At 38.4% G+C, this 15,631-nt stretch overlaps 1 protein-coding gene across 1 annotated transcript in view; it reads right to left on the reverse strand.

The window, feature by feature from the left end:
- KLHL32 (kelch-like family member 32) overlaps positions 1 to 15,631 on the reverse strand; it is a 327,282-nt gene that overhangs the window by 85,413 nt on the left and 226,238 nt on the right. Inside the window, exon 4 of the mRNA XM_006881200.1 lies at positions 7,608 to 7,823. Within this exon, the coding sequence (XP_006881262.1) occupies positions 7,608 to 7,823 (216 nt within the window). The remainder of the gene's footprint in view (positions 1 to 7,607; positions 7,824 to 15,631) is intronic.

Below are 15,631 nucleotides of genomic sequence, written 5' to 3' on the forward strand. Positions count from 1 at the left end.
TAGTTTACGTGGCTCCACAGTCAACACTCTTGGTAACAGCAGACAGGAAATCAAGAGATTAATTGTATTGGGAAAGTCAGCTGTGAGGGACCTCTCAAGAGTACTGGAGAGCAATGACGTCAGGCTGGAGACTAAGGTGCGCCTGATCCAGGCTATAGTCTTCGCAATAATGTGCTATGCATCAGAGTATTGGACAGTGAATAAGGATGATAAAAAGAGAATTGATGCCATTGAGCTGTGGTGCTGGAGAAGTGTGTTGAATATACCATGGACTGCTAGGAGAACAAACAGGCTTGTCCTGGAGAAGGTGAAGCTGGAATGTTCCTTGGAGTCAAGGATTCTGAAGCTTTGTCTGACATACTTTGGGCATGTTGCAAGGTGGGACTGGTCTTTGGAGAGGGACATCATGCTTGGCAGAGTGGAGGAGCAGTGAAGGAGAGGAAGAGCTTCGATGGGATGGATTGATTCTGTGACTAGAGTGGTGGGAATGAGTGCGTTTGAGATGGCTAGTTTGGCAAAGGATAGAACAGCATTTAGAGCTCTTTAACATAGGGTCGCTATGAGTCGCAAGCAACTTGATGGCACACAACAACAACAAACAACAAGGAAGTAGTGGCTTTTTATTTTGGCTCACCTTCTAGGACTTGAGTGAAAAATGACTAAATCAAAGTGTAACGTGAGTAGTTTTGAGTTATAGATAAAAGTCCAGGAGGTACTTGACAAGCCATTACATTTAAGGTTTTTGATTACTTTAAACAGTATTCAACTTCTGTCTCTAGAGAGGCAAACAAAATGTGTTATTATTAGTATTGCTATAGAAGCAAATTCCCAGAAAAAATTTAGCTAGGAAAAATTATTTTAAAAGGCCAAACTAATTTTGTGTAACATACAATTTCCTATAAGCCTGGACTTACACAGGAATAGCAAGATGTCTTATTATCCATTCAGTACATTTTAATGTGAAAATTATACATTACTGTTATTATTTATAGAGTGCGAGAAGACAATAATATTGCAGTGATCAGTACAAACACTACAGGCACAGCCTCTGCTTCCAGGAACATATAATTGAAGTCAAATGTAGGCAGATCTTCTCCCATGCCAAACCAGAGAGTACAGTCCCATTTACCAAACTTAAAAAGGAACTAAGTAGGAGAAACAAAGTCTCTCTGGTAAAGTCTAACTTGGTTTGATGTCAATCACATGATCACAGAATTGTTTTGTCTTATCTACTTAAGTCCAGGCAGAATTGATGCCAAATGCAAATAAGGGGCGCCCTCCAGCCCAAGGTTAATGAAAGAAGGAAAGCATTGACCATTGTACTGTGCTTCTGAAATGGTAAAACCAAAGTGACAATGATGCTCTGAGAGAACTCCCCTCCACTAAAAGTAGGAAACATTCTATCCAATGGAAAATTATAACTGCTCAACAGCTATCAGCAAACCTGAACTCAGTTGGTTGAGTCCAGTAATTGCACACTTCTGTCAAGGTTTTTACTCCAGGATCTAGCTTCCAACACTAAACCTGTTATCAACTGACTGGCACTCTAGTCATATTCAGTTTTATTCTCACAAGCTCTCTTTACCAAATTTTTAATACTTTTCTTGTTTTTCCTAATTAAATAATAATTCAGAGGGCTGGATTAATATTTTGACATCATTAGGGTACCTTCTCTCACATTTGGCAGGAAGTTAGGGAGAGGGAACAGAGGGTAAAGGACCCATACTCTGCTTTACACAGCATCATGGTTCTTTCTAGGAACTTAATCTTTCTCTTTCTCCTACTGTGGTCCTCCAAGAATCTATTCATAGCCAATCCTCCAGTTTCCAAAGCTGGAAATTGTCAGGTAAGAGATTGTCCAGCTTTTTCTCCTGGAGCCACTGACAGTTTCCAGTCACAGAGTTGCTGCCTTTGGGTTTCCAGGGCAACTCCCTAAGAACTAACTACACCACCAGAGCTCCCTCCCTACAAACGAAGCTTTTAGTACTTAGTTGTTAGTAAGTGCCATCAAGCTGAGTCAACTACAACTCAGAGTGACCCCGTATATCTCTCATATACTCAAGCTCAACTATTACAGTCATGGTCAGTCCATCTTGTTGAAGGTCATCCCCTCCTTCACTGACCCTCAACCCTTCCAATAATGATGTCCTTTACCATGGACTGGCCCTTTCCAACAACATGCCTGAAATATGTGAAATGAAGTTTCACTATCCTTGCCTTCAAGGAGCATCTGGCTGCAACTTTTCCAATATATATTTGTCCTTTTGGAAGTCCACAGGATGGGTATTCAGCACTCTTTTCCAATACCACATCTCAAAGGCACAGATTCTTCTTCAGTCATCCTTACTCATTTCATCATCCAACTTTCAGCTACGTAGAAAATAACTGAAAAGATCATGGTTTGGATCAGGGTCACTTTTGTCTCAAAACCAACATAATTTCTCTTCAGCACTCTACTCTCCAGTACTTAGTTGTTCTCAATAAATCTGGATGGATAAATACATAGATAGAGTATATTCTTTTTTTAGCAAGTATAAGAGAGTTTACATTAAATTCCCGAAGTATGTAAGATGAAGTTTCACCCTCCTTGTCTCCACATTTTCCCCAGACATACATGTTTGTTCTTTTGACAGTTCATAAGATAGTCAGCATTCTCCAACACCACTGCTCAAAAGCATCAATTCTTATGCTATCCTTACCCATTGTTCTGCTCTCAGATGAATAGCAAGTGACTAAAAAGACATTGCCCTGAATCGGGTGCACCTTAGTCTTCAAACTGACATCAATGCTCCTCAGTAATTTGGAGAGGTCTCTAAGACCAGACTTGCCCAATACAATACATCTCCTGATTTCCTACCTCCTGGTACACAGAGTATTGATTATGGATCCAAGTAGGATGAAATCATTGGCTATTTCAATCTTTTCTCCATCTATCATGATGTTGCTTATGATTCCAGTGGTGAGAATTTTTGTCTTCTTGATGTTGAGATGCAATCCATATTGATGGCTGTAATTTTTTTTATCTTCTGCAGAAAATATATCAAGTCCTCCTCACCATTAGCAATGTGTTACCTGCATACTGCAAATGATTGATGAATCTTTCTCTTCCATCCTTCTAAAGTCCACATTATTGAATTATTTGCTCAGCATACAGTTCAATATTGAGAAAGGTATTGAGAAAGGATAGAACCCTGACACATACCTTTCTCAATTTTAAACCAAGCAGTGTTCCTTGCTCTTTTGGAACAATAGCTTCTTGGTCCAGGTATTGTTTTTATAAAAGCATAATTGCCAAAACAACAAATGGATATACAAGGATGTGGAAGCTCCATCTCATACTTAGGGTGTACTGTTAGGAAAGGCTATGTCTTGGAAAAGGACATCATGCTAGGAAGGGTGGAAGGTTAGCAAAAGAGAAGACTCTCAACAGGTGCACTGGCATGTTAACCTGCAGCAATGAGCTGGCGTGTGACTGAGATGATAAGGAAGGCACAGGATAGTACAAGGTTCAGATCTGCTGTTCATAGGGTGGCAATAAGTTGTACTCAACTTGAGGGCACCTAACAGCAAACATTAAATTAAGGGTTCCTTCATAAGCTATATTCCCAGGACAAGAGCTTTCCCAGTAAAATGAGAATCTGAAGTAGAAGAGGCAGGAGCTGTACTTTCCTGAAAAAACAAACCATAACCAAAACAACAGCAGGCGATGGTCATTTAGTGCTTTCTATGAAAAGGAAAACAGACCCAATCTATGGTAGTATGGTTTCTTTATTTCACTTTACAAGGCAGGCATCCAGCTCACGACTCTGAAAAAATATGTTAAACTAAACAAGAAAAATGTAACAGGATACTATTTAAAGATAGTCCTAAGTCAGGATTAAATCTAAAGTGAAATAAAATTGGTGGAGATTTGCCAGGTCATGAATTCAAGTGACCCATTTTCCTATGCTTCCTTCTCAAGCTCATTTTTAGTCTCCCCTTTCTCTGGACCCTATACCCTCTTTGCTGGGTTGTGGTTTTTGTTTTCTTTTTTTTTTGTCATTGTTGTTGTTGGTTGGGTTTTTTTCCTTTCTTTTTTACTTGAAACCTGAGAAATCACTAGCCTTAAAACACAAAACCCAATTTTTGAGCTGAATAGAATTAAAGAAAAAGAGTATTTCTTGACAGAATTTCTTTCCTTACTCATCTAAGCTATGCTGTTCTGAGTTTCCTTGCTGGGGAAGGGAAAGATAAATTGTCTACTAAGGATGAACAAGTTCTCTATGAAGAGAGGAGATTAATTTCTCAGATAAAGTTTAAAAAGGTGGGGGGAGGTGAAGAACAGATATAAAACATAATCTTTGGGGATTTCACAGGTTTATAGATCCATAGATCACTGCAGCTAGGAGCACATTTATGAAAGAAAGGGACTGGATAGGGGACAGCAAGAAAAAGTGCCCAACTTCAGAGCCAGATCTCATGAAGTCTGGTGAATAAGCAAAATCAGATGGACAATTTCCTCCCATGAGCTGTACAGCCTCTAGAAAAGCCACTGGTGGGTCAGCTATGAGTCGGTTCTGACTTGACAGCAATGAGAGTGAAAGAGAGTGAGACCTTTCACTGAAAAAGAAAGTAAACATCCCACGTTTCATTATCAGTGAGTAGAGGAAGAGCCCCATGTGTAAATGTGTATGTGTGTATTCACTGGCTTCCCACTTAGGTTACCCACTGCATATACTAACCAAATGGCATCAGCTTATCTATTACCTGTCCTACTTTGCTCCAATTTCCTTTCTCTTCTCTAACACCACTTGCTTCACTGTTCTTCTTTAAGACATGGGATGGGGATTTGTCAAAGTCAATGAGCACTTTATTACAGTGAGAACGGTCTGTAATGAACAATTCAGCAATTTAATGAGATTCTGTAGATCTGTCTCCAGCCTGTCCATCAAGTTTCACTTCTGTAAAGCACCCTGACACTAATCCTCTGGCATACCCAATCTTCACCCTGGGCTGAATATTAGATTCTTCCATGGTATATTGCATTACTAGTATAACCTTAGCAAAAATTATGAACTTAACTATACTTGAGGCAATAGAGCTGGTCTGATTTGATTTTTCTCTACTGGGTTGAGTATGAGGGAATTACTTATTTACTAAGATAAAGCAAAAATCAGTTTCTTATTGCCTGCTGAATGCCTAAATGGATAATGTATATGTAAGTCTTTTGATTCTTTGAGGACCAGGTATAAAATATATATATATATATATATTGCCTGCAGCAGAAGCCAGTTTAAAAAATTCTATATTACAATACTTGTAATCTATAGAGAGACAATTATTATAACTCTTAAATGGACAGTATGAATTCTTTCTGACAATCAGAAATCTGCACATTACCACATCTATTTCTGGCTGTGCCTTCCACCAAGCCACAAAGAGGGAGAAGCCACAGGATGGTAGCTTCAGATCCCAATTCATTCAGAAATAATTAAATGCAGAATTCATTCCAAGCCTTCTTCCCTTTGGGAGGCAAAAGAAAATCTGACCACTTCTTTCTTTGAATTAACCAGTTGATTCTGATGATTTGTTTACATAAGGGAGAGTAGCACACAACTGAAATGCCTAGCACTTTAAACATACATATTTCTTTTTGTTACATGTTGTTAAGTTGACCCAATAGTGACCCTATCAATAACAAATTTGAGCTCTTCCCTATCCTTTGTCATTCTCACCATCTCTAACATACTGGACCCATTGTTACAGTCACTTCTTGTTGAGGGTTTTCCCCTCATTCACTGACTTTCCACCTTTCCAAGCATGTTGTCCTTTTCCAAAGACTGGACCCTGATAATAACATGACCAAAGTATGTGAGACAAAGCTTAAATATATATCCTCACACATACATATACATATACATATACATATACATGTATATGCATATATGTATATATCTATAAGTCTTTTGATTCTCTCTCTCTCTCTGTGTGTGTGTATATATATATATATATATATATATATATATATATATAGCTGCTCTGTGCAAGAAAGATGGGTAAATCTCCTCCTGGGCCATTAACTGCCTCTGAAAACCTGAAAACCTTCCGGAGGGTCAGGTATGGGTAATTCTGACTCGACAGTACAAGAAGAAGATACATGTATATACAGATAATATACATTTATATCTTGTGTACACACACATTTGATAAAATGTACAGCTTACTCTCACCCCCTTTAGGTTTCCCTTGTCAAGGTAGTGTGGACTAGCAGACAGATGAGGCAGGAAATCACTAGACCTAGATTCGCAGCCTGGCTCCCTCTGTAATCCTGAGGGGGACCCTGAAGGCTTACTTTGATCACCTGGTAGATGGGGATGATATTAGTCACTTGTCAGGACTGTTGTGAAGCTCAGGTAGTAAGTTCCTACAGAGGCTGAGCCCAGGAGAGCCCTCAGTATACTGCAGCTCTTATTACCATCACTGGTAAAAGCAATAATTAAGACAAGACAGCTGATTAAAGTAAGACAGAGAAAGACATAACAAAAAAATCAGGGGGGAAAAGTCATCAGCCAGTGGAATTAGATACTGGAAAATTGTTGTTGCATGCAGGACTGACCCATAGCTGACTCTGAGAGGCAGTAAATAACATGGGAGATTGCCTATCCTTCTCCCACAGAGCAGCTGGTGGACTTGACCACGTGTCTTACCTTCTAGACCACCAGGTACTATATATTATTCTATATACACAATTTTGTTCCAATGTCTTTTGGTAAGATATCAGGAATTCATTCTCTCATTAGCTAATAAATATTTTTCAAATGATCATACAATCTTGAAATAACACATGGTCAGCTAGTCATTTAGAGAATCAGATAAACTGCATAAGCAGGAGTGGAAAGATGGCCTCTTTTTCCCCACAGAAACCACGTGGGTGGTTCAAGGAGAGTGGCTGGGGACTAGAGGAAAAGGATTTAAATTGAATGATCAACTTCAAAACACGAAACATTCCCCCGTCCCCTGGCCAAAGGATATGCAAGAAGAATTTGATGTCAGGCGACAAGGCAGAGCTTGAGAAACCAGCAATGAATGTAAAATGAGTAGGGAGGAAGATTTTTACCCCTCTTCTGCAGTGAAAGGAAAGCTTCATTTCATTAAATGTCCAAGCTGCTCTCGCTGCTACAGAGAAATGTTCAGAATTTGTTTACAGGAAAGGCCAGAATTTATTCTTATCCCACTAGTCTTAAAAGTGCATAAATAACACTTCTCAAACCATCTTTTCCATATTCATTTTAAGAAACAATTTTTATCAGGGGAAAAATAAAAGCATAAACAAATCTCTTTGACTTTTTTCTGCTTTAATTGCAGTAGGATCTTGGGAAGCCACAAGGTTTTGGAAATGTGAGGGTGTCCAGAGCTCACCTGTGACTTTTTGAGGCCAGGTGAGATGGTTGAGTCACAAGAACTTGAGTTCTCAAACCCTTGTTTATAAAAAGAGCATAATTTCTAAACCCTGAACCAGGACAAGGGCCAAACAAGGTAAGGCAGTTTCCATTGCTTGTCAACCCTGTAATTTTAACCATTCCACGCCATCTCCAGGTCCCAAGAGGACCCACGCAAAGCTCCCTTACCTGCCAGATCTGCTCTTCACTCAGGGAAGTGAGGCGGTCACTCTTGAGGACCTCCTGGAGCAGACAATAAGGAAGCGTTAGAACATCTTCAGGGCGACTCTTCAGGAGTTCAGACAGATGCTTCACTAAGAAATCGATCACTGCCTTCTCCAACAAAGTGAGGTTGAAGAGGTCAGCAAGTCTGTACAGATCCAAGTAATTAAAGCTATTTAATTCCTGGGTGTCAGAGAATAAAAATGAAAAGAAAAAAAAAAGATCTCTTAGAAATCAATCCAAAAAAAGAAGAGAACAAGAAATTCAGATAAACTCACCTAAGTTTGTATGCCAGGAGTGAAGGTACGGAACACGTCCCACATGCCTCAGGGGGCAGATAATGTTCTAGATTTTGTCATCTCCAATCTCTTTGCTCTCTGGTCAGGCTGGAACCAACTCAGAGCTGATGCATCAATGGGTTTGCTAAGGCGCTAATTCAAGAGGGAGGAGATTGTCCACCCTTCTTCGCTGGAGCTGCTGATGGATTCGAGTCCCCTGAGAGTCACAGCCTTTGGGCGGTGTAGCCCCCCAACGATGCCTCCAGAGCTCCCTAACATACTCAGAGACGTTTTAATAAGCCTCAGGAATGAGTTTCTGTTTTTACATTTTTCCATTACTTTGTAACTTATCAAGAACTGTTTTATTAAATGAAGACAGTGGCTCATCTTTGGGAGACAGAAGGGCACGCTCCTCCCTTTAAAGAGCTTCAGCCTGGAAACCCAATGGATGTCACCATAAGTTGGAATTGACCCAATGGCAATGAGGTTGGTTTGGGTGCCATATCTTACAGTTTTTAAGTGATAAGCTTATTTTTTTAAAATAAAAATTGAGGGTAGATAAAAATGTCAATTTCCCCCAAATTTCTAGGTAAACCTTTGAAGAAAAATAACTCAAGCATGCAATTTTAAACACAAAGTCTCAGGATATGAGGAAAACTCTCTGAAAATATACTTTGTAAAAAAAGTTAATATTTTTATCATTCTTATACATTGTATTTCTGTCTCAAATTAATAGAAAGTCTATCTGAGTTATTTATAACTTTTGTTCTTGTCATCATCTTTAGATCTTCGAATATCCAATGACACCTTTTCTTTCCTTTTTAAAGATGGTTTTTACTGCAATGCTTTCCTTTTGGGGGGATTTTACTTGTTTGTGCAAGTCTCAAGGAGCCCTGGTGGTACCCTATAAAACATAACTATCTAAAACCTTAAAAAAGGTGCCTGGTACCTCAATGGTTAAGTTACTCGATGTATCAAAACATTGGTGGTTTGCACCTAGAAGCCACTCCACAGTGGAAAGATGTGTCAGCCTGCTTCTGTAAAGATTATTGCCTTAAAAGGCCTGTGGGAGAGTTCCACCTGAATTGACCAGATGGCAAAGAGCAATGTTCAAGTCCCCAATTCTGTATTCTGTAATGCTTCAGTGAGTATTTCAGAGGGCAATTGGCTGTGGCAACAGAAAATTTACCTGCTTTAAGTGGCATGAAAGTGATGGTGCTCTAATTTCCTCACATTTTCATTTCTAGTTATTAACATTTCAACAGCATCTTTCAGTAACTTAGAATAAGCAGAATGTCCTAAAATAGCTATTTCACTATCTTGATCTAGTTAAGTAATTTTCAATGCACACTTCCCACTTTCTAGTTAAAGTACTAAGGACTCTTTCAAGAAATATTCTATCTGAATGTGCTGGCTTCAAAAATATTTGAGAGTTCGAGTTATTATGTGCTAAACCTTTGTAACAGTGCACTATGATAATGGCTGGCCATATGTGGCACCTAGGCACTTGAATTGTGTCTAGTCACAGCTGAGATGTGTTGGAAGTATAAAACATAGACCAAGTCCAAAGGCTTAATATAAAATAAAAAGTATAAAATACCTCATTGATAATTTTTACAGTGATATATTGAAATGACACCATTCTGGATATACTGGCTTAAAGAAATTATTATAATTAACTTCATTTGTTCATTTTCACTTCCCCCTATCCTGCAGTGTAGCTACTAGAAAATTTAAAATACCATCACTAGTTTTCATTATCCTTCTATTGGGCAGTGCCATTGCAAATTAAAAAGAAAAAAAATAAAATTAAAAAGTGGTAAAAAGAGCTCTCAGAGCAACAGCTGCATCATCATCATGGCCACCTGATTACATTTTCTACCTTAGATCCTATTTCTTTTGCTGAGGGATGACACTTTAATTATATTCCTAACAGGAGTCAAGCTAGATGGCTTCAGGAACCAGCCATAAGATTCTTACTCTTAATAGCTCTATTTGCCATCATGATTGAAGAGAAATACATGCTTATCTTTAAAATTAAGTTTACCACAGATGACCACTAAAATCCATTACAGCTCAACTACCCAAGGACCCACTCACAGTCAGTCAATCAAAACGTCCTGGCTTGCCATTTGGCAGATTTTATCAAAGGAATTCTGAAGAGTTTGACTCCAGCAGCCAATTATTTTTTAAAAAAGATTTAAACTTGTTCTCCAAATCTGACTTTGTAAGATGGGTAAACTGTACTCTGGAAGGAAAAGAATGTACTACGTTTGAAGGGGGTGTTTTCCTGAGAACTTAAGGATCATCTCCAATGGATAAGTCATGTCTGACAGACACATCTTGGAAACAGCTTTGTTAGCTACTTCAGTGCACCACATACCATTCCAGTGGCTCTTAAATGACTCTGCAGGGTCCTGGGGGTCTTTGGGTGGTGTCAGTGACCTTCAAGTCCCCAGGTTCATCCCAAAGAGGTGGTTCAGGGTCCCAGCTGGGTGCTGAACAGCACCTCACGGAGGTCAGCATGCTCACCACCAAGCCCAGTCTAATCACTGAGCCCCACTAAGTAAAAGGTGAACTGGCAGTAAGCACAGAAGGAGTTTATTCTCCCTGTTTCTCTAAAAAAGGGTGAACACACTATGAGTCTGAAATAAAATCTTATAGTGCAAATAAACAATTCTCCATTAAGCATCTTTTGATCTTTGATGGGGATACGCTAGATGTTGAAAAAAGTAATAAAAACCTGTCTTCTTCAGTTAGAGGCCTATAACATTTTATCAGCCCAATTCAGAATTACATAGAACAAGAGAGTTAGTTTAATAGAGCATTATTTTGCTTTTTAAAATTTTAATGAAGGTTTATAAAGAACTTGGATTTCCATTCATTCTTTTTTGCACATTTTCTAATAGAGAATTTTAAAAGTGCACTTCTTTTAGGATGTACGGTAGTTTCTTCTGAAAATATTTAGTGCTCTCCTTCATAGTCCTGATATATTTCTGTTTCCTTAGGATAAAATTTTCAATAGCCTCCAAACCCAATCTAACAACTTTTCAAATTTACTAATGGGGAGCTGAGGAGGCTAAACAGGTAAAAGTCAATGGCCAACTGAACAAGCCAGGGGAACTAAGATGACACGCAAGGAAGAAACATCATTTAAGTGGTAAGCTTTGCATCCTTGACTCTTCTATTTGAAAAACATTATTTTCCCCAATCCAAACACATTAGGATATGTGAGGTTTCCATCCTTGCCATGCTGATTGCTTATCTACTTTGTTAAACCGTAGAATGTTGGAGCTGAGGAGGGGAAAGGAAAACTGTTTTTCACCAGGGTCACCACAACACAACACCCATCAGGAAGAATGATGCCGTATGAGCTTTAAGCAAAACCTTTGCTTTTCAGCCTTTTTTGCTGAGATCACATCTAAATAAAGACAGCCCCAATAATGTTGGCCTTAAGGACTATTGTTAAGGTGACAAAGGGAAGAGAAGCAATGGTCAGGCTGTGTTGAAAAGCCCTCCTATAGTACTGTGGATTGAAAAACAAAACAGAACTTTGTTTTGGCATGAGTACTATTATATTTCTAGTTACAAAAGGAATAAATATTCATTTCATAAAGTTCAGGAATTACAAAGTATGAAATAAAAATCACTCACAATTCCATCATGCAGAGATAATCACTATTAATGCTTTCTGAGTATATCCTTTTAGACTTGTTGAAAGAAGTCTTTTATATAAGAAAGAAAAAGAAAGAATAATTGCCTCAGGTACAGGAAAAGCCATTGGTAGCCATCAGCATTCAAATCACAACTCTTATTCGAGAAGGAGCAGGACTTGGTCCAACCTCAACTTTAGCATTTAGCATTGGCTGTGAACTTGGGAAAGTCACAGAAATTCCAAAGGAGGAACATACACAGCAAATATTCAAATATCAACCTATTTCAATACATTCTGAAACTACAGGAACTGGGTGAATCCCTTGATATTCAAACCCAAAATCTTCCCTGATATATTCTTAAAAGCAATCAAGAGTTTGGCTTACCTAGTAAAACACATTGACTTTGAATATTATGCTTTTTAAAGAACAAATATAGATCAAAGTGACAACAGCAATTGGAAAGCTTGGATGGAAATCTTGGGGGGGCACAATACGTTTATGTTAATGAGAGAAGAACAATTCAGCAAAGGAAAAGCATTGTTACTCAGCTCAAGGAGTGTAAATTAATTGTATAGGTAAAGATGGTTGACTTAGTATATGTTTTGTTGGGTATCTCACTTTCAACAGCAAAACAAAATATTTTTTAAAAAATTCTACAAATGAAGAACTTCATTTCCATTGCTCTGTCTGTTGGCCTATCTAAAACAGCCAACCCCTCCTTGTCACCTCTATAACATTAATGTCCAGTAGGAACCAACCCATAGCTGATCCTCTGGCAGCTTCACAGAGGCAGTTAATTGCACAGGAGGTGACTCCCATCCTTCTCCCGTGGAGAGGCTGGTGGATTTGAAACATGTGCCTTTGGGATTGCAGAGTAGCTTTTTGCCACTAGGCCACCAGAGTTCCCCTAGTGATCTATAATTACCTTGTGATTAGTATGTGTTTATATACTTAGAATATATTTGCCTCTCCTCACTAACCCCTCAAAGGGGAAGCTCTATGAGAGGAAGGATCTGCATTTTTTGTTCACTGTTACGTCCTAAAAACTGCCTAAAACTGGGCCAGGTTTCCTGGATTAATGAATATACAGAATACCCATACAATCTAGGCTTTTCAACTTCCCTCACATCAGGACAAATGGAACAATTTCTCCTTTGTTCCCTCCCCACCCCTTTGTCCCAAACGTCTTCTGCAGATTTTCAGTAGAGCCTTTGCCACTTCAGACATCCTATAATCACACCTCTAACACTCTCTAATAAACAATGGGCTCTTTGGTGGCTAGGATTGTGGTTTTCCTTTCCTGTGTCTCTAATTTCTAGCACAAAGTAGATGGCTACTATCTATATGTTCATTAAAACAATATCCATGTGCTTGAAGGTATATAGTTTGAATCCACCAGCTGTTTCACAGGAGAAAGTTGGGCAATCTCCTCCTGTGCGATTTACTGCCTCTGAAAGGCTACTGAGGGACAGCTATTGAGTTGCTCTGACTCAACAGTACACTCCTCAACTCAACTAACTTATAAACAAGCAAAACAGAACATGTTGGTTCAATCTGAACTCAAATTGAGCCATTTTTCTCACCACACTTTATTGACTTCCTTTGCCTTTCCTCTTTTTATATTACTGGTATTTTTTTTTTACATTTATGCAAAGGCAAAATTAGTGGTCATGCAGTATTCACAATGAAAAAATGGCAGTAATGATCAGAGTTCAAAGTGTCAAGTGTAACAGTTACACAGTGAGGGGAAAATGTAATACAATTCACGGAAAGTTCTTTTTCAGCCTAAGAGAAACACATACGTATGTATGCCTTCTCTCATTGACTATTTATAGTATTTCCAGACCTTTGCAAATGAGACTTTGTCCTATTGCTTATATCTATGATTTAAAAATCTAAGTATGCAGGCAAAGACAATGGTTTTCTAAGAAAATTGTAGCACCACAGAAAGAAATTCACTTGAGTAAATGGGGGGAAAGAGTTTCACATTCTGGGGTTTGTTTCTGTTTTTATTTTTTTCTCTATAAGGTTTCATTTCTGTCACTGCTTCTCATTTGAAATTTAGTGCCTATTCAGAATAACGGTGCATACATTGCTGTTCTTCGGGGAATATTTTTAAATAATACTTCTTTCCTTTGGTTTAGGGCTATTTGGTTTCTCTTTCCCCTTCTATTTGTTTCTTGTAGTGTGAACGACGAGTTAAATAACAGAAGAAGAGCCATAAAATGTGTCCCCAAATACAACACAAGCTTTGAAATAAACACCAGTTTTTTCAAGTTCAAGAATTCTTACATTATACATATTCTCCCAATTCAGTTTTACTGTGTACCTCACCTAATTAGGTCATAAAATGGGCATTCCCAAAGTTAACTACTGAATATGTTAAGGAAAAGAAAGCATGAGAAAAGCAAGCATAATCTTATTTTTGCTATATTAAAATATAATTACGTTTATAAGACAAATTATTAGATATTATAATATGATGAAGGTAGGAGGTTGCACATAATCCCAGTAGCCTATCTACCAATCTTTCTAAATGAATGGAGACAACATGACAGATGTTAGTTTTCCTTATATGAACTGAAGGTTATTATCTGTAGCAGTAATCGACCATCATTTATGACCTTTATCTCAAGGAAAACTCAAAGTCATTGCCATTGAGTAAGGATTCATAGTTGAACCTTTAGTGGGATTTTAGAGGCTATAAATTACTCAGAAGGAAGCTGTTTATTTTTCTTCCATGGAACTTCTTATGGATTTTAACTACTAGACAATCACTGCCTTTGGGTTAACAACAAAACTACTTATAGACTTGCAAAAGAAGTGGATGCAATGTGAGGGTGGTGATGGCCGAGTTTGACTTCTGTCCGCTTCAAAAAAGGAACTTTCCCCATCAATAATATCATAGCAACAAACAGCTGCCAGGTCAGCACCTATTTCCACCAACACTGGGTTTGATACTCATTGTCGACTCACAGACTTTACTCACAGTTGTGAGGTTTATTAGGGAAATAAATCAGAGAGTTGGGGAGGCAAATAATATTACCCTATGCAAATCCAAGTTTAGTCCATCAGTCCCAGCCATATTAACAGCAAAACACAATTTGTTAACTAGTAAAGGTCCTGGTTTCAGTTCAGCACCACAAATTCAGAGTCTCTGGTTTCCTCAAATATTCATCAAGATCTGTCTCACAGCAGTCATAAGTCAGCTTCTCCCTCAATCATCTTGCAAAAAGAGCAAAATCATTAACTATGGTCTTTATTTTAGGGTTCCTCTGGTCACACCATGCCATAGTTTCTCTCCTGCAATGCTACATTGTTGCTCTCACCAGAGTCTTGCTCCAGTTTTCTTCAAATCTTGCTGTCCAGTGTGAAAAGCATTCTCCCTCTCTTACCTTAGTCCCACAGCTGTTTACGATTCACAAAACCATATCTGCATTTAAAGTAGCTGGAGGTGACAGGGGGCTAATATAATGGCCAGAGAAGCTAACTTTTAAGCATTGCAGCCCACCCCCTGGCATTCTAGCAGCAGGAGTGTCATCCACTTCCTAAACAACAAGCCTCTATAAACTCTATGAACTTTGATAAATGCCGATAGTTGTAGAGGGCCTTCAGGCCTTCTGTTCATAGGGTTGCTATGAGTTGTGCTTGACTTGAAAGCAATCAACAACAATGACAACAATTTCTCATTACATGAATGATTAGCCTTCCCCTTACCATCATCTATATTTAGGGAAATATATAAGCCAGTTTCACTCCTTATGTCTTAATACTCCCATTTTAGACAATTTCTTATTTGCCCAGTCTTAGCAAATAAGTACTCTAAGGAAACAAATACGTCTTTTTGTCCAAAGAATCTTTGATTACATTTGAAACTTTCATCATCCACATCTGTAAACAAAGGTCCAGTCCACAGTAAACAATTAGGTAACAGTAGTCAACATTGAGATTGTTAACAGTTTTTAGTTTGCTTGGCTCCATGACCAACACTCTTGGTACCAGCAGCACAGAAATCAAAAGATGAATTGCATTGGAAAAGTCTGCTGTCAGGGACCTC

This window comes from Elephantulus edwardii, unplaced genomic scaffold, assembly GCF_000299155.1.
Source record: "Elephantulus edwardii isolate Elephantulus edwardi_28Jun2011 unplaced genomic scaffold, EleEdw1.0 scaffold00013, whole genome shotgun sequence".
Classification (NCBI taxonomy): Eukaryota; Metazoa; Chordata; class Mammalia; order Macroscelidea; family Macroscelididae; genus Elephantulus; species Elephantulus edwardii.